This window comes from Cyprinodon tularosa, unplaced genomic scaffold, assembly GCF_016077235.1.
Source record: "Cyprinodon tularosa strain WSP-4 unplaced genomic scaffold, ASM1607723v1 ctg188, whole genome shotgun sequence".
Classification (NCBI taxonomy): domain Eukaryota; kingdom Metazoa; phylum Chordata; class Actinopteri; order Cyprinodontiformes; family Cyprinodontidae; genus Cyprinodon; species Cyprinodon tularosa.
Window position 1 is genome coordinate 1,072,530 of NW_024038663.1, and position 19,619 is coordinate 1,092,148.

General features: G+C 37.0%; 1 protein-coding gene across 5 annotated transcripts in view; it reads left to right on the forward strand.

Moving 5' to 3' along the window:
* Positions 1-19,619, forward strand: part of LOC119782075 (rho GTPase-activating protein 42) — a 138,216-nt gene that overhangs the window by 85,148 nt on the left and 33,449 nt on the right. For 4 of the 5 annotated variants that reach the window (XM_038282851.1, XM_038282850.1, XM_038282854.1 and 1 more), the window contains exon 4: positions 9,002-9,073. The exons of the other annotated variant lie outside the window; for it this stretch is intronic. In XM_038282851.1, the coding sequence (XP_038138779.1) occupies positions 9,002-9,073 (72 nt within the window). The remainder of the gene's footprint in view (positions 1-9,001; positions 9,074-19,619) is intronic. 5 annotated transcript variants of the gene reach the window in all.

Consider the following 19,619-nt stretch of genomic DNA (forward strand, 5'->3'; position numbering starts at 1 on the left):
GGTGCACTATGAATTTAGAGGAGGAACAAATTCCCTTAGGCAACCTACCTTAGCACAACTCCAATGCAGGAGGTCAAAGACGAGGCTCTCATCCCGACTACGACTGTGTTTAACTATGTTGAAGTCAGTGTTTATTATGTTCCCTGTATGCCGTCCTTTGGAAGAATATAATCCCTTCACCAGTGTTGCAGGTAGCCTACTGGTAACCTTCCTTAATCTACATCACTTCTAAATCAAAATACCAGTGAAGGTTAGAGGTGAGAATCTCTTGGCATTGCACTTTTTTTAGTGTATGTAACTGGTGGATTTCTTTCAAATTAAAGAGGGATGGATGAAAAAAATCTATTTAGACATTTTAGCAGTACACACCTTAGGGAACTGCTGGTTTAAAAAAAAAGGTACATTTCCTAGGCTTTTGCAATCAGTTGGCTTGAAATAGTAGCCAGTAACTACTGTAAAAGGTCATGAAACGATTTTTAATCAAGACATGTTTCTGTTGACAGAAGGCGACAGAACTGATTCCTTAAACATAATAAATGTCAATAAAAAATTTAAAAATATGAAAATAATTTTAATGTTTTCTGAAAATGGAGCCTAGGCGGAAGTTCAACTGAAGAAACTCATTGCTTTTGTACATCCACCTGCGACACAGCCACACCTCTATGAAAGCCAATCGACATCCAAAGTTCGTCTTAAAAGGCCTCCGATACACACCGGTCTGCTCCTTTGCGCAGGCGGCGGATTCATGTGTGACTTCATTCAGATGAAACAATTTCAACCCACCTCCAGCCCCTCCTCCACCATCATAGCTAAAGCTTCATCAGAGTGTCATTCCTCCTGGACGCTTACTGCATTCCCTGTCTTATCTTAACCGGGCCGGCAGAAGACCGCCATGTTGAGCCTGTTTCTGCCAGAGGTTTCTTCCCAATGGGGAGTTTTTCCTCTCCACTGTCGCTCCATGCTTGCTCATCATGGACAGGTTCTCTCAACCTGTGTTATCCAACAGGACTTCCATCTTCCAGGTCCCTGAGTGAAGCTCTAGTATCAGCTCACGCAGTCTACTGAGCTCAGCATACTGTCTCCCTAACCAGCAGTCTACAGACTGACCAACTTCATCCATCTCCGCTCCACCACCAGTTTCAGGCCTGGGAGGAAGCAGCCCTATAATTTGCTCCTGTTGATGCATATCTATCAAAATTAAGCACTATGTTTCCTGCCGAGGTCTGAGCGCCAAAGAAAAGTAATTGTATCAATAAACTTCTCCTAATTGTCTTCTCTCTTCTTGTGAGTTTTTCAGATTGAAATGTTATTTCTTTCATTCCAGCCCCTTTGGTCTTGTGATATTTCTTGCATATACTTTGATGAAGTTTTTCTGTTTCTTCCTGAAATGACTTGGATTACATAAGTTTTAAGTGTTGCTGCTATTTTCATTTGAAGATTCTGGCTTTTACCTGCTGTTTTACAGCATCAACAAAGACATTTCGACACCTTGCTTTCACAGCCATTTTCACGTGATGAAATTATTCCAATATGTTTTCATTTTCACTCAGAAGGTGCTCCAGCAGCACCTATTAACATTCCTTTAGCAACACTTGTAAATAACCAGCTGGTGGATTTCACGCTTAATAAATTGACAGGACTGAAAATTTTATTCAGTTTCATTTTGCCACAGAGGTTCTGGATTATCGTTCAGACATGACAGTTCATTTAAAATGAGGATCTGATGTGGTAAAATAATGACTTTTAACAATGGGTGAAATTTTCAGAGTGACTTTTTGAATCATTAAATTGATATTTATCAACTAGGGACCTCATTAGGCCATGAAACCAAAGCCATCTTTTTATGTGAATAGCCATGAACAGCTAGAATAAAAACTACAAGACAAGCTTACAGCGGTTGATTTGCACTACTCAGCTGTGGGATCAACATCTTGCTAAGCAAGTGACTCATACTTTTAGAAGTTTTAAATGTGTCTCTTGTTCAAAACGGTGTTGGAGTTTTGTCACCTTGCAGCTCTTCATTTCTGTATTCTCATCTGGCCTTCTCCCTGCTAAACCAACAGACTGAGCAGCAAATCAATACTTGGCCAAGAGCCTACTCTCTGATGTGCTCGTTTCTATCAATGTATCTTACTTGTGTTTTCACTGAGCCGACTGCATCTTGCAGACGAGGCAATATATTTGAAGCTGCGTCTCTCCTATAAATCACTTTTTTTAAATGTTTCAAATGTTTTTTCTTTTTAATATATATATATATATATATATATATATATATATATATATATATATATATATATATATATATATATATATATATATATATATATATATGTATATGTATTCTGAACTTGCTACAATTCTGTCAATTTACTTCTCAGATAAAATTACATTTTCCTGCTTTGCATCCAAAGTTCGTCTTAAGCTTGAAAAGGCAGAAAAAAATAAAAGCATTTTTTTCCCTTTCAGATGTAACTAAATAAGCTTTTATAGTGTCTCTAGTTAAAATTATTGTTAACAGAGTTGGAAAATTGTTTTAAACCCATATTAAAGATGTGTATAACCTTTTTGAAATAAATGCAAATTTTAACTCAATGAAATGGTATTATCATAAAACTGTTTTATTTGAGATCATTTATTCTATAGGGAAATATAAAAGTAGTTATATAGTCACATAATAGTTATTTTTAACAAATTCACTGCTGGGACATGATTGGGTTGTACATTTTATCAGTGATTTTAGATGTCCTGCTTTCTAAGTATATAAATATATGATCTAATTTGAAATTCCTAAAATTGCAACTCCTAAAAATACGAAAGACTAGAGATAATGCGATTTAGGCAGACATCTATGCTCATCCTTTAAAATTCCAAATAAAAAAAGAAGGCCTCTCACCTATTATTGCTTATATAAACAGTTAGAGAGCAACTCTGCAACCCCAAAAGCGAAACGCTAATCAAAGCTGCTCTTAAAACTACATTTGGTTACCAGGCTGGTAAGGAAGGTGACACAAAGACCACCGTATTGAAAAAACTGTTGAAAAAAGTGGCACTACTGGTTCCTAATTCTCCATGACAACCATTAGATGTCACCTACATTTAATCTGTTGTTTGAGAAGCATGTCTTACAGTCATGTACAAAATTATTAAATCTCCCACCTTTACAAATACAGGCTTGAAAAACCAGAACAAATCATTTACTTTTAGATGTAACTTTTATAGTGGAATTCTATGAAACAAAGCTAAGGTAAAACTGTTGTTAACAGAACAGGACATGGTATTTAATCTGTGGCTGTGTATCTTGTTGAGAGAAGGGTTACCTTGGCTTTTTAATGGCAAATTTCAGTTAGGCTCTGTGAAGAACAAATCTTTATGTAGAAAGGCATTTTATCCCTACTGTTCTGTATGATGGAGGGCATGATGTTCTGGCCCACAGTGTAAGGCATTTCATAGTCTAAGAAGATTTTTAAAAGATTTCTACCAGTAAACCAAAAAATTTGTTTTTCAGTAATGCAATAAAAAAAAGCTAAAATATAAATTGTTCACAAGTCATAACACCAACTTTCTGCAGTAAGTTTCTGACCCTGCTGACCTGCATCCCTTGGAAGAGCGGCAATTGTCAAGCTAATGTTTAAAACTTGTAAAATTTTCCCTACGTACCAACAAATGAAAACAATAAATATTTTTTCAGGGTAAAATTATACTGCTGCAATAAAATGGGATATTTTTTTTACATTTTTTTATTAACTCTGCCTCTAAATATTAAGGATTCTGTACTTCTGCCACAAAAACTCAGAAATGCACACGTCAACAGGGGTGACTGAAATTCACTAGATTGAGTAACATGAGTAATATTCTCTGTTATTCAGATCCAAAAGCGTTTCATTACATTAGCCCTAAAGGCTTTCTCTTCTCATGACTCTTCCAAAACAAATCAGTTTGATAAAACAGATAGGCACAATTAAGCCAGTTCTAAAATTCTGGTTCTTTTCAAACTTTTCAATTTGGTGCGGCCTTGGTGGCATTCTAATCTTCTTCTGCTAAATTAACCTCAGAGTTACATTATCCGATATGTAGACTGGGGAAAACCAGGAGCAGGGAAAATGTGACACATTGATATTCTCTCTTCTATCTAGTAATGAAATTGCTTAGTGCTATTGCATCCTTTCAAGCATCACATCAAGCCGGCTCCTATGGATTTAATCCTGTTGTGAGAGGTTGTTGCTGAGGGCAGTGGGCACAGTTCCAGCCTGAAAGTAATCCACTGAGTATATATTGACTGCTTTCATGTATAAATATGTATCCCAAAGTATTACAATTTTAATCTATATTAAAATCTTTTCCCTTAATGATTACATGCCCAAAGTATTTCAAGCACTCGTTTCAATAAAAATATTGTTGAAATGATGAGTTAATGTTAAGCAAGACAAAAATAGTAATCTACATTTAAAGCAGTTCAATTAAACTAAAAGCTGTAGAGACAGAGGAATAAAAACATCTCAATGGAGGGTAATATAGGATACTGCTGTTTGCTCACCAGATAACAGTCATTTTTATATAATTGGAGGATTAGTACATCTAGATTAGAGTGTCCCATTGCCTTAATTTACCCTGACATAGGTACCACTACTACTGTAGAGACATTTATTAAAAGCTCATACTATTTTATCAGTGGCTGATTGATTTTTATTTCACATATACACCAAAAACCCTCACTGGTTCAACCAAATGTGTTATTTAGCAATGATGTCTCTTGGTAATATCTCAGGTAGAAATATGTTATTATTATTTGTTTCATAACTATTAGGTTTCAAAAATACCATGTTGCATGATACTTTTCACTGGTTTACCAAATGTGATTCATTAATAGTTTATCCTTGCAGAATCATATCTCCTTTTCCTTTCTCGCTGTTAAATATGCATATACATATTAGGATTCTTATTCATTTTAAAATTCGGTGTGTCTAAAACATGCAATTTTAGCAATGTTTACATATAATATGAATTACATCTTATGTTTTCTACATTATGACAATTTGCTACTCATATCATAGGTGTAATTCAGACTTAATTCATTTTTATTTTGTTTAGGTAAAAGTAACCAGATCCTGGATCAGATCCTCAAGTCCTGAGTTAATTTATAAAATAACAGAGTTAGAATAGGGGTTTGAACTAGCAAATGGGGTTAGGTTTGTTACCTGAAAATTGGTTCAAGTGATAAAATACCCAATATGCTGTTTTCTGTCATTGGTTCGAAATGAATTGTTTTTTATCCATCCCCTACCGTAGTCTAGATTCAGATCATAGATTGTCATTCTTGGTCCATAAGCAATACATTTAACCCCAAGCCCTGCAAGCTGCTCATTGCTTCTTAAAGGGTGGAATAAATGTACGTAAAGCACACATTTTGTTGTAATGTACAACTGCAGTGATAAATACTGTGCATTATTTTATCATAAAGTGCTTTATTACAAGGACCAGGCTTTATTGACTTTATGACCAATTTCTGGTTAAATGTAATTGTTGAATATAGCTAGTACCAGGTTGTCATACTAGGTGGAGAAGGCCAGTTTTCTAGGGTGACTAAATTTGAAAACACAGCACTAATAAAGGATATTTTAACTAACTTGCCAGTTTTGTTTTCCAATCTATTAAAAAGCATTCTGACAAACAGGGTCATTAATGACCAGTTTTTATTTAAAAATGTCCTACCATCATTAGCTCCCTGTGTGTTTATGGTGTTGTGACTGTAATTATATCTTTATTCAGAGATAAACAAGGAAAAAAGGAAAATACTTTTTCTTTTAAGCTAATTTTGATATGAGGCAACATTGCACCACTATATCCTACTATTTCTGATACTATATTACTTTCTATCATAGTGTAGGGTGTTTTGACCTTTACGTGTTCTGTAAATTGTACAATCTCAAGATCTTTGACAGGATTCAACATAGTTCCTCAGGATCACCATGATCACAGAGAAACAGGACTGCAACTATCTTTCCTCATCAACAAAAAAAAACATCAAGTTCCAGCTTGCTAAACAGCACCATTAAAATTGTGGTGAGCCAGTGCATGCAGACTTCTTACAGCACATCCCCCAACTGCCTGCTGCCAATTCATATGCAGTTTGTCCTTGACATTTCTGAGACATTCCCAGTGGTCTGGCACTTACAGTTTGACCAGGCTGCCCACCTTTACACCATCCACACAAACCAAACGTTCCCTGCTTGTCTTCTGTGTCAAAGCGAACTCAGTGAGTCAGTGATGCACATGATGAATTTTGATTCAGTTAAACCTTTGATAAACACTCATTATTAAAGTGTGAAATAACTGTCTTTAGGATATGTAACTTTTATTTTAAAGATATAGTCAAAGCAAGACATTTATAAGCATATTGTGGTCTAACAGCTGTCCTTATAATTGCATGTAGATCTGTAGGGTGCCCTCCTTGGACAATGTTGGGGAAACACCCTATAGTTATACACTTAAACAAGCCCAACTGTACTATCAAAAGTACTAATTCATTTTCAAAGCACTGACTCAGACATGTTTCTATTATATGTGCAGGTAAGCAAGTAAACCCTTTTCACAGCCGTTATGCTGATCATAGGTAGGCATAATGGCCAAATTAGTAGCATAGTCAAAGTTCAAAGTATGACCTTAAGAAGTGTGCACGTAAGTAAACTTTATCCCCTTTAATAGGGTAATAAAGACAGTACTTTTCAATATAAACAAGTATAAAATCATAGATTAAAAAAAATAAATTAAACGGCGCAAAAATAACACAAAGCCTAAAGTTATTTATAAGTATATCTGAATAATTGATTCTTCTGCTGCCTCTTAAAAGACTCAGCAGAATGAAGACACAAAGACAGAAGCAGCACATTTCACAGTCTTGAGATCACAACTCAAGAGGATTTATCCCCTCTGGTCTAAAAATGTGCTCAAGGAACTATTTACAACCTTTTAGTGGAATATGCCAGAGGTGTCGGGCTCTGGAAGGTGAGAGATACAGTATAGACAAGTGCTTGACCACATTAGACTCTAAAAGTCAAAAGACTGACATTTTGAGATTCATTTTAATGCACCAGCAGAGAATGAAAAGAGATTAAAACTGCACTGATGATCTGGCTCTTCTTGGTTCAACACCTTGCATCAGCATTCAGAAGTGACTGGAAGATCTTTTTTATGCAAACTCTCCTCGGCTTTTTTTTTTTTTTTTTTTTTTTTTTTTTAGGAAGGGTGAACAAAGTCTGACACCTTTTGCAGCTGAAAAAAATTATTTCAGGATTTTTACATTACTTTCATTGAGTTTCTGTCAATATGCATTTTAGGTGCTAAAATAGTCACCTCATCTTATTATTGAGCAGAAATGATTGCTTTGAAAGTGGAAGATTTATTTACTGGGCAGGCGCAGAATGGTCAAATTAGATGCTACCTACTGTATAGCGGATTGGGTTAACGCGTTCCTACATAAAATGGCCAAATGTTGTTCCAAGACAGGAAGGGGCTGCTGTTAAGAGAGAGGATATCATGAGGATTGGTTAGACATGCATAATTTAAGTAAAACACCATCATAACTTAGAAAGTTAGTAAAAGCAAAAAAATAAAAATAAAGGGGGGGTTTGTATAGTATAGGTCCATTGAAAAAATTATTGCAAAGAAAAGTCTCAAAATCGCTCCCATCACTTTCCTTGAAGGTTCATTGGCAGTTTTAACAAATGTTTTAGGGTTGCACACCCATTTACAAAGTATAAATTATGGTATATAACCTAGATTTTTTTAAATACTGAGGTTATCCTTATGTGATATTATTTTTCATCACCTGAAACATTTAAGTGGAAAGTTGAAAAAGCTCATGTTAGAAGAAAGTGTGTGGGCTTTTTTTCTCCTTTGCAATAAACAAGTGTTCTCTATGGTTGTAAATGTATAGATGTGACATAATCCACAGTTCTGTACAAGTAGCTGCAAATTTATTTTGCTTCAGCAAGATTTTAAAACTATTTTTAAAGCAACTGACTGTATTTGTGATGCTTCTGTGCCTTTAGATTAATGGTTCCAAACAAAAACTCTGCCTGCAGAAAGGTTGTGTTGAGAGGATTACGGCTCAGGAGCTGATAGCCCATCTGAGCTGACAGCACTAAATTAGTCCCGGTATCATGGATGTACTACAGTAGATCTTGGTCCATAGTTTGTCACATTTACTCACCACATAGAACCGCACCTTAAATCACCTTAAGAACAATGTCATTTGTGACAGAGCCTCCTGTTGAGCGGCTCCAACAGCCTGATGTCATCTGATCCTGGCGGATGAAAACCCACCCGAAGGAAATTCAGAAGCACCTTAATGGCACCTTTTTGAACCGCTCACCCATGAGGATTGAGTGTGAACTGTAATTGGCACAATATATCTCACCCTATCGCTTTCTGTCTAGAATAAAAAGGGAGAGGCCACAGGAGAGACCTTTCTCTCTAGTCGTGACACTCCAGAGGTCGCCAACATGTGGAGTCGAGCACTGCCTCCGAAATTAAAATGCATCACAGGCTGCGCTTGTAAAGCTGCCTCATCTGCACATCCGTGTCATATTTCAGCGAGGTTCGAAAATCCTGCTGCTTCAGAGCTCACATAAAACTGCTGCCATTGTTAAGTGCTTTTTCTCTTATCTCTGCTTTGCTCATTTCGGCCCCTCACAGGAACAGGTCGTGTATTATCCCTGCTTTAAGGGATACTAATGAATCTGATTGTGCTACCTTCAATGTTTATTTGAACCTTATACACCCACTCTGCTCCTTTCATTTGAGGTGGGCAATTCTCACTGATAATTTCCTGTGTGACACAACTATAACGAACCTGAATGACTTCTAAGTTGGGTTTTGTAGTACATTTTTCTTGATGTTATTTTGAATCATTCACAGGGTTGCAGTGACTCCAATCCCATTTTTCAGTCAGGATGACATCTTCTCTCTCTCTCTTTTTATTTTCTCCGCTCTTCTGTTTCAGATTCAGAATGCTGATGATGTCTTGATTACTCCTTTGGAAAAATTTCGTAAGGAGCAAATCGGAGCAGCAAAGGTAAGAGACCCCCTGCGTGCGCAATTAGCTACTAACGGAGCAACGGTAGAGATTTCATGTGGCCTGACACCCTCGCCCTTTTCTTTTACCCCCCTTCGTCTCTCCCGCCGTCTGTAAATCATTAATTAAAGGGACACTATGCAACATTTTTCAGTTAATTAATGTGTTCCATAACGTTATGGATGACTAAATGAGTCATTTCAGGTTGAACAAAGGTATTCTCGGCCGCCCTGGTGGTCTGTGGGGGAAATACTGCACTTGCAACTGCAGGAGCACCGACCCGCACCCACAGGCTCAGAAGTCTCGTGAGAGTCAGTCTTGCTTTACGGCGAGAACTGCTACACCCCCCAGTTAAAAGCATTCTCGTTGCAAGCACAGTGGCGATCTTTGTGCAGTTATGCTACGTTCACGCAGCAAAAGCAGCAAAATCGCGTCTGCTGCTTCATTTTTGCTGCTTGTACCAGTTAGTACTGACGCGCGGCTGAAGCAGTTTTGCTGCTCTGGCTGCAAAAGTGTGTCTGAGGCGCGTTGGGCGGAGCTTCACTATCCTTTCTCTGCCTTGCAGCTATATTTGCTGTGATCAGTGGGAATAAAGTAGTTTTAATATGTTTTTAAGTGAGAAAATACACCTGAAAACGTAATCAGTGCAGTCAGTTCATCCAGATTATTATCCTGCCTTCAATATTTTTTCTGTCGGAGCCGCTCAGACCCCCACATACCAGGGATGCGCCGACAGTATGGATCCCTTCATCAGCAGCGGTTCACCGCGGCAGCTGGTAGGTGTTTTTCATCTAAATAATCCAAACTGCATATTCTGCCGGCAGATTTCTGCCTTTTAAGTTAATTTAGGCGTCAATAAACTGTTTAAGAGCAGTGATCATCAGCGCTGTGTCTCTCTCCCTGCATTAAACGCACCCGACGCGCTGCTGCAGCCGCTCAGACGTGCAGCGCCTGCAGCTCAAAACGCGCTGCGGGACCTTTGCATGTAAACTCGCTGCTTCTGTCGCGCCAGCTACATCCAGTGTGAACGCAGCGTTAGTCATTCGCTGCTAAGCTCAAAACAACCGCGCCTGGCTTGATGGAGAAACCAGGAGAACAGCTGAGCATATTTACGACAGTGCACTTTTACTTTCGCCCTCTGGAGGGAGCCTCACTGGAAAATCAACACCGGTTGCATAGTGTACCTTTAAAACCAAAGCGTGACACTGGCAAGAAAAGTGGCCTCTTCCTGATTAATCAGACTAGTACGGGTAAGAGACAAATACATGGGTTTGTAATTTGGACATCAGAAGGCATTAACACCTGCTATTTTTTAAAGGTGTCCGTTTTAATGCTTACTAGATTCAATGTGGCATATTGACCTAAGAAATTATTTTTTGACAATTAAAAGTTTTCTAAGCTGCAGTTCTCCAATCTTGATTAGTCTTAATAATAAGTTATTAACCCTTTATAGCTGTACCCATCTAACTATTACCTATAACATCTTCTGACAGGTTACAGTACCAGGTAAAGGTGTAGAGTCAACTTTTGAATAGGTTTTTAGAAGATAAGGCCTGCAGATTGCTTTTTCCATATATTGACGGACGCCAAATAAAGGGATTTAATTTTCCTTTCAGTCTTGAAACACCTTAGAAACGACCTAAGATAACCATTAAATGATATAAATGGATGAATAACCTTTGTGCCAACATGAATTTGCATGACTGAGGTTAAAAACACTTTTACATACTGTAGGATTAAGTAGGCAAAGTGACTCTTAAAGGTATAGTGGATGATTTTCGTAAATCTTTGAAGAATTTTGAAGACCTGCCCTCTCCACTTAAAAAAAAAATGCACAAGCACAATCCTGTACCTTCTCCCGAGAGGGAACGTCTATTAAACCTGTGGGAGAGCATGCATGAGCCATTTTCTCCTCGTGCATGCTCTGTTTAAAAGTTGTTGTTTGCATCGCTCATATAAGCTTACTTTACAAAAGTAGATTTGCTATTTTCCACTATCTCAGACTCTCCACCAGTAATTGAAAATGGGGACGAGCACGTATGGATGATTACGTACTGTAAACATATCACCAGAATGGTTGATAATTAGGAGGACAGCTTATTTTGCTGAACCACCAAAAAAACAGCATCCTGAACTATACCTTTAAGAATGGTTTATGCTTGATGCATTCGCTAGGTCCATGTGGCCAAATGACATAATTTTTTTGCTTTCCGCACCTTGCATCTAGGAAAACTTTAACTATACTGACAGATCTGGGTGGAAAAACATAGCAAGCAACACAGCTCCTACTAGCGAGGGTTCGCAATTATAAACATCTACTGTAGAGACATCCTATGATTTAGCTGATAATTATCACCACTATCAATGGATTGTGGAAAAACACGTGAAGAATTGACTGACACTCTTGGACGGGATGAAGAGACTTTAAATAAATTGTAAGTGGCTGTGTTTTATACTTCGTGGTGTGGTCAGCTTGCTATTTTGTGTTGAACACGCCCCCCTGCAGCTGGCCAGAAAGCCGCACAGAATTAAAATGCTGCAGCGGCTCATTGAAATGGATTGTACTTGTGTAAGGCATAATGATCTATTGAGTAACCTAGCCTAACTCCCCATGCAAAGCTTCCACTATCCCTTTTCTCTGGCAGATTTTTTAGAAGGTCATAAAAAATACCTGGTGGATTCACTCAGAAATGGGTTTCTGAGTAAAATAATTTTTTTTTTGAGAAGCTGTTTTAGCCTCGCCTGCTGACGAGATGGTGTCCATATCAGCTTATGTTGTCCAACTAAGGCTGTCAGCTAGCCTGGTCAGCATTTTCATATTTTGGTAATCTTTCAGTTCAAGTAATTTAATTCAGTTCAGTTTATTTATATACCGCCAATTCACAACACAAGGCATTTTACAGTTCAACCAGATCATACAGTCAAATTGATTCAAATAGTATAGCTTACCTTTTCATTTTCTCCTTCTGAAAACCAGCTCATTGTCTGTTTGCTTAAATATTCTTTCGTAGACAAAGCCACTTATGGAGCTAGTCTACCATTACCGTCTCTAATGTAGAAAGTACTTATGGATTAGCACTTCTCTGTCCCTTTTCTATGTCTGTTTCAATCTCAAAACCATTGTTTGCCAAATCACAGTGCAGTTTACACTGGGTCTGATTCTGCTTTCTGTTAAAAAGCAGTTTTCCTCTCCACTCTCGCCAAATGCATGCTTATTATGAAGGATTGCTACAAAGTCGACAGCACACCGCTAGCAACCCCTACATGCTCATCCAGGATAGGAAATTCTGCAAAGTCAATACAATCTTCTGGGTTCCCTTAGATAAAAAAACATTCAACCGTTTAAATCGGCACTTTAATAATAAACTGAATTTAACTAAATGAATAGAAAAATTTGAAATAACGAACTGAAAATAAAACAACACTCACCCAAGTTTAAAAATACATAAACCAATAAATAACATACACTGTTTATTTTTCTATTTTTAGATATATTTTTTTTATTTACTAAACGGTTTGTGACCACACAGTTTGAGCTGAGACTCTTGGAATAAAAGCATCTTGCACAGTTTTTAGACAGTTGCCCTCACAATTCGATGCCAGCTTCATGACGGCAGCCTTGACATATAGTCTGAAAGCTCACGCATTATCTTTTCTTTTTTACATCTATTGTCACACTTTCCATTACTTTTAAGTATTTTAGAAACACTTGATTAGGGTTACTAAAAATATGCATAATTCAATTTTTTTGTTTTTCTCTTTACACCACTTTGTGATCTGTGTCTTTAAAGCTGCTGGATAAGTAAAGTAGGGCTCTTTTTCTTTCTTACAAATCTTCACAGTGCTTTTAGTGCACTTTCTGCTCTTGTAGATGCTGTTCTATTTAAAGTAACAATGCTGATGTTCTTTACAAATTTCCTTATCATTCACTTTCTTGAAATATCTGGGCCAGGGAAAAACCTCCAAATGTCACCTTTACAGTATATTCCTTCTTTCTTCGACACACCTGCAGGAAGGACATATTTAATGCATTTACCTCTTTTTTAATCGGATTACTGTAATCCGGTTACATGTAGTACAGTCTTATCCAACTTATTGGATCTAGATGATTGATATCAGTTGCACTTGTTTATAGTGTTGCTTGAAGGCATTCTGGTCTCACAGTGGACGTGTTGCTATGGATGGAGTTGACTCTACAGAACAGTGTGGGTTTCTTGCTACAAGCCATACTTTCATTTCTGGCCAACTCAAAGGCATGATATGAAAGTATTGCGGCTTGTCTGTGGTCAGTCCCTGGGTGAGTTCACACATGAGCACGATGGAAGAACTCAGGCTTTTGTGCAGCTCTCCCACTTCTCCACTCCTAACTCAATACTGTACTATGAATCATTTGCACATCTTATCATAGCTTTTATCTTTGCGAGCAACTTCTAAGCTTCAAAGTCAGACCCTCTCTCTCTCTCTTGGTCTCCCTCTCTTTCTCTCATTTTGATTTATTTTACATGCCTTGACAGCCACTGGTCTGCAGTACTTCATTGGTCTCTTCACAGGCCAACCTGCAGCATAATGACACCATTTCTCTTCCCTGTACTGGGGTGTGAGCATCATCACTCTCCCTGCCTGGTCAGACTGAATAACCAATGTTGCTTCATGCTTCTACCCAAATGAACCAGCACATTCAGCTGCCATTTGTGTCTTTTACTCTCTTACATCAACATGCTCAGTGTTATTGCTCTCACTGTCTGTGTTTATAAAATGGTTTCTTAAAAGCCCCCCCATCACTCCCACTACCTCTTACTTCCTTTGACCACTTCCTCCTAATGGCTCTGTCCTCCACTAAACATTAGCCCAACTAGAGTGAGATGAAATGCACACATCATGGGCTGCTGAGTAACTTTCCACGGTTCCGAGAATCTGGAGAGATCCGTGGGCCGTCTGACCCTTCCAGTTATTGCACTTGATGATGCCTGAGAACATTAGTTGGACAATCTGGGAGCTCTTGCCTTATATGGGCATACAGAGAGTAATCCCAATGAGGTTATGTATTAGTGTATTAACCTCCGAAGCACAACTCTATGGCTATGATGTACTAACCGACCGAGGGCAGCTCAGTCCACTAAATGATGAAACGTCATACTGTTACCCAAAGTGAGATGTGACCCTGAAACCAATGCACTTCTTTCTTTGTTTTTGTTTTTGTTTTTTCTCTGTGAACTGAAACCTGTTCCTGAGTTTACTACAATAGTTTCAGGAATAAAAAGAGGAAATGAAAGGTTTCATCAGATAAACTCTTTCATTTAGTCTAGACAGCTGTAGCATAAATGTACATTTATTAGCATCGTCTACAATTTTTACAATATGCAGTTTTGAATGTAGTTTCACGAATTGGAAATTTCCCACTTAAAAAGATGTTTTTTTGAGATTTATTTTTTTATTATTATTTTATATAGTTTTTTGTTTATCAAGTGTTTATTAATTTATTTTGAGAACATCACTGGCTGCTTTTCTAGGGTCTAAAAATGATGTTCAGTGCAAAAATGATCTAAAAATGAATAATTATTTCTTAAAATAAGTTTTATTTTTTCTGTACAGATTTAATCTTCTATGATTGAGAGCACAACATGTAACAGGTGTTGTTGCTTTTTTAAAATGTAGGTAGAATAATTACAAATTCATATCTGTAATCCTTCATTCTTTATCTTTATCCTGGAGAAGGTAGATCCATACCTTAACTATAAGTCTTAAGAGTTTCCAAACCCATTAAAAAGACATAAGTTTAAAGTTTTTGCTATGCTTTGATGAGTCTTCCTGGTCCCTCCAACGAGTCTTTCTGTTCTAAAGTTTTAACTTGTGACTAGAAATGGGTCTTGACATCCCAAATATATTATTGTTCACTCTTTCCTCTGAGTTAATTTTAAAAATCCTTTTGGTAAGAAAAATAAATATCTGTAAGTCTCTTTTCTTCAGGCAATTGGCTAATTTGTTGCTGCTTGTTTTTTTGTGGAATAGATGGATAGAAAGTTTTTTTTAAATAATAACATAATTCAGATGTATTTATATAAATTCATAAACTTTCAGTTGCCGTTCTGTCATGTTTTTTTGAAAATATCTCATATGGATTCAGTCTAGTTTATATACATATCAGGTAAGACGCATGAAAGCAATATTCTCAGTAGAGAACAGATGAATAGTCCCAGATTTAGCTACTAACTAATTTCCATCTTCATTCCCTTTTGGTACGGAGGTGCAATAAAAATAATTTCTTGGTTTTCTGTTTACCTAACTGAAAATATCCTCTGCACAACGACTTCTCAGCTTAGCTTTTAATATTTCCTCCCAGTCTTTTTACTCCACCTTTGACCTGGAAATACCTCTTGATAAAGAACAGAGAGCCTTTTTTTCCTGTTAGTTCCTTTTGGTTATGAAGATATTGTCTTCAGCTTCTGGATTTTAATAAAACCAAATTGCTGTGAAAACAGTCTTAATTACAGAAAAATAAACTCACGGCTCAGCAGCAGTCAAAGTTCACTTCACTGTGTTTAACGTTGATCGAGCTCAATGATGAAATTTAATATCCCAAAGAAATTCTGAATAATGGGTGAATATCTTGTCATATCTTATATATGAAAGAAAGTTGATTGTTTGCAATCAAGTTGATTGTTTTTATTTTCTTTATGATTGATTAATGCTGACTGATTTTGAATCTGTTCCTTATTTCTTTCCTACAATCAAATATATGGTCTGTTTTTGACATTTTTTGACATGAAGAAGTCCAAAACGCTCTTTAGAAGAATGTTTAGACCCACAACCCAACAGAACTTGTCACTAACAAGACGAGATGCTTTGGAAGAAGAAAAATATTATGTAATACTAGCAAGCAACTACAAAATGAAAGGCTACTGTTCTATTAACAAATATGTTTGCATTTTAGCCTTTTTTAAATTAAACGTGATACCGAAGCCTTTAGTGACAATCGACAATGTTAATTTTACCCAGAAGGTTTCTAGCTTGCCTCATTCTGTGTGGTTTATTAAGAAGCCAATGTGTTTGTTTTTGAACTCCTCTAAAGCAGATGTTTCTAAACTATTTCTTGCTGATTCGCCAGCCTTTCTGTTACATCTCAGTATTTCCATTTTCTTCTCTTTTTAAGTAAAGAGGATTTCTTTCTTCTAGCATTGCAACAAACGGCAGAATTTAACTGAAGGCTCGTGCTCCGTCTGTCTCCCTTGTTCATCTAAGACCAGCTCATGTGTACAGCTATTGCTGTTTAATCACCACTTCTGGACCCATGCTGCAATTAGCTGCTTCTAATGAGCTCATAGAGATAGGTTACAGTTCTCCCTTTCATGTCACTGCTCAGAGAATTCATTTAGAAGGAGAATTTGGTCAAATGTGGCGCAAATGATGCCTGACTGCTAATTAATGTTTGGATTAAGTATTGACTATCACAAGTAGGAAAAAAACTGCATGGAAGAGTGAAAAACAATGCATTTCAAAAAGTATTCATACCTCTTTAAGTTTCCATATGTGGAATTATGTGATAGAGAAACAAATTGTTAATTAAAATTCTGACCATTATGGCCTGAATGTCGATCTACTTCCTTCACTTTGATCACCCTTAAAAATCAAATGTTCTCTTGTTCAAAGTCCTGTTAGGTTCATTAGAGAAAATTAGTGAACTAAAAGTGCTATAGATAGATTTGGAATGGATTACATTACCAGCATCTGGATACAAAGATTTAGGTTTTTATTGTAGGTCTGGTTGTATGTGTGGTGTTTTTATCTTGCAGATCTCATACCTTTTGCAGCCTCTAACTCTTAATTTTGTCATGATTATGCTGCATTTAACTTAATCTCATTATATAAAGAACTTCCTTATGTCTGCTGAGAACAAGTGGCCCACATCATGAAGCTGCCATCTCCACATCTTATTTTGGGAATGCAAAATTTAGAAAAGTGTGAAATGGACGCATATTTTGAACCCTTTGATCTAATACCCTCAGATAACATCTGCTACAACTAATTATATTTAGAGGCCACATAATTTGTAAATGGTCCAACAATGTGGACAGTATGAATCCATCTCCTCTGTAGAGGCCTTAGAGGTTAAGAACATCAATGAACCATCCGGGTTAAAGCTGTGGTAAAAATCTGTGTGCGCTTTTCTGTGTTTGCTTCTAAAACCAAGAATATAAAAAAAAAACAAGTCCCTTTATCTTTGAAAGAGAAGTTGAACAGGTTTGAATACTTTTGTTAATATGAGTGGAGGTTAGAAGAGGATCCAAATGCAGAGACTGAAGCTGAAAGTGGTTTCTAGCAGATTTGATAACAAAAAAGGTGGCAACTGAAGCAAAAATCTAAATCCAAACATAACAAAATGCAGATTTACCAAAATACCAAGGGATATCAGGAAAAACACACACAAGGAGCCAAGAAACGAACCAGCAAACAGTGACTGAACAAGAGGTGTATAAATGGGAGACTGAACAAAGACCAGACTATTCATCTAATTGGGAGCAGGTGTGGACAGAGGAAACAAGAAGGGAGCAAGGGGAAAGGAGACTGACAGAAGAGGGCAACAGAGGGTAAACACGAAATACAATATAATAATATTACAACAATAAACTAGAAAACACAGAAAGACATGAATCAAAGTATAACTGAAAACTCAAAAAGAAAACTTAAACAGAACCAAAAAGTGCAGAATTATGACATTTGTAAAGTATCTGGGGCTATTTTCATTTTGTACTTACACAGGCATGCTTACCCTAATTTTAGCTGATTGTTGCCATGGTGAAAGCATGACCCTAAAGCTTGTTAGGCTCCATGTCAAAACTTTCAAAGAACAATCACTGTGCAAATATACTTCTGATGCTCTTTTTCTCACGTACCAGTGTCTTGATTAAAAGACATTATGAAAAGAAGAAAGTCTCTTTTTACTTAGTTGTGCCATATTTTACTATCCAAGAGTTCTGATGTTTTTTTAAAATAAGTAGAGCTGCTCATCTATCTGCCATCAGAGAACCCCTGGCAGCAGCACACGGCCTCACCAGTACCAAATCCCACTACAAAGCAGCCTGCATCTGAACATTTTCCTGTTGCATTTGATTTATTCATGAGTGAGTACAAAGCAATCAGATGAGAAAATCTCCTGAGTGATAGGTTCATGTGCATTTTGTGCACCACTAGACTGTTGCCAAGTGCTTTGACGTTGTTCATTCATTTCAGCTAAATGAGCACTCTCAAACACTAGCAGTAGTTTGTCAAAAAAACGCTCCCTAATCTTCGCTTCAGGGTGTGTATCCCTTCGTGATGATGCCTTCTGTCCCTTCATATTAACCTTCAATCTTTTATTTTAGCTTCACCTCCTTTTGCAGGATTTGTCTGTTTGTATTCTGTTCTGTCTGCACAAACATACAATAAACGGAGGTGGGATGATACCATCAACACACGGAAAAGCCAACCACACAGCCCTGGTGTTCTGCTAGGCTATCATTACAGACGTACCAGTTTATACATGTCCTGCTAGGATCAAAACAAAACATTTTAACACTTTGCGTGATTCAATCAGGCAGAATCTACCTCACGTACTCACTGCAGCCCTGGCCCAAACACTCCTGTCTGTAAGTGTGAAAGAGTTGCTGCACACGGTGTGTTCTCTGGGTGTGCTCACACTAGTCATCAGTTCTGGTAGATTCCTGCTGTGACTGTGGGACTCAGCAAAAGCTCTTAATTTATAGGGATCTCTAGTGTGCGCCTGTGTTTGTTTTATGTTGCACTCTCCAAATTATGTCTCCTCACAAAGAGTCGCCATACCTAAGAGGACAATAAACTTTCCTGTTGTTCCTAAGCTGAAAAGTCCTAATCAGAAGTTTCCTAATGCTCATTAAGGATTTAAGTGTCACATTTTTGGGGCTTTATGTTATGCTTTTATGCCATTTTCTTTTTAAATCCAAATTTGTATCTACACTGCAAAAACAATCCAGAAATAAGTAAAAAATGGCTTAAATTAAGTATATTTAGCCTTAATTTGAGCAGGTAAATAAGATGATTTGCCAATGGAATGAGTATTTTCACTCTTAAAATAAGATAGTTAGATAATATTTACTTGAAATAAGACGATAAAATAGTTTTTTCTTATTTTAAAAGGAAATTGTCTTGTTCCATTGGCAAAGTGTCTTACTTACCTCCTCAAATCAAGGAAAAACACACTTATTTTAAGAAAAAATAACTTATTGAGATTTATATTTTTTGCAGTGTACATTGCGGCTGGTAAACTAATTGCATTTGCAAAATGATTTCAATTTAAAAAAACAAAGTTTTCAAATTAAAGAGGCATGTGATATTGTCACATTACATTAAACAAAAGAAATAATTCACTAAATTTCTCACTCCAGCCCTTTAGGTGGTGGTAATATCCTGAAAATGGAATTTCCCCCCACATAGAAGGAAAAAGCAAGTTGCAGCTAGTTAACAGATTCATGCATGGGAGTAGAAGCATCCACTTTAATTTCTGGACAAAAGTAGATAACAGACTCTGATCAGG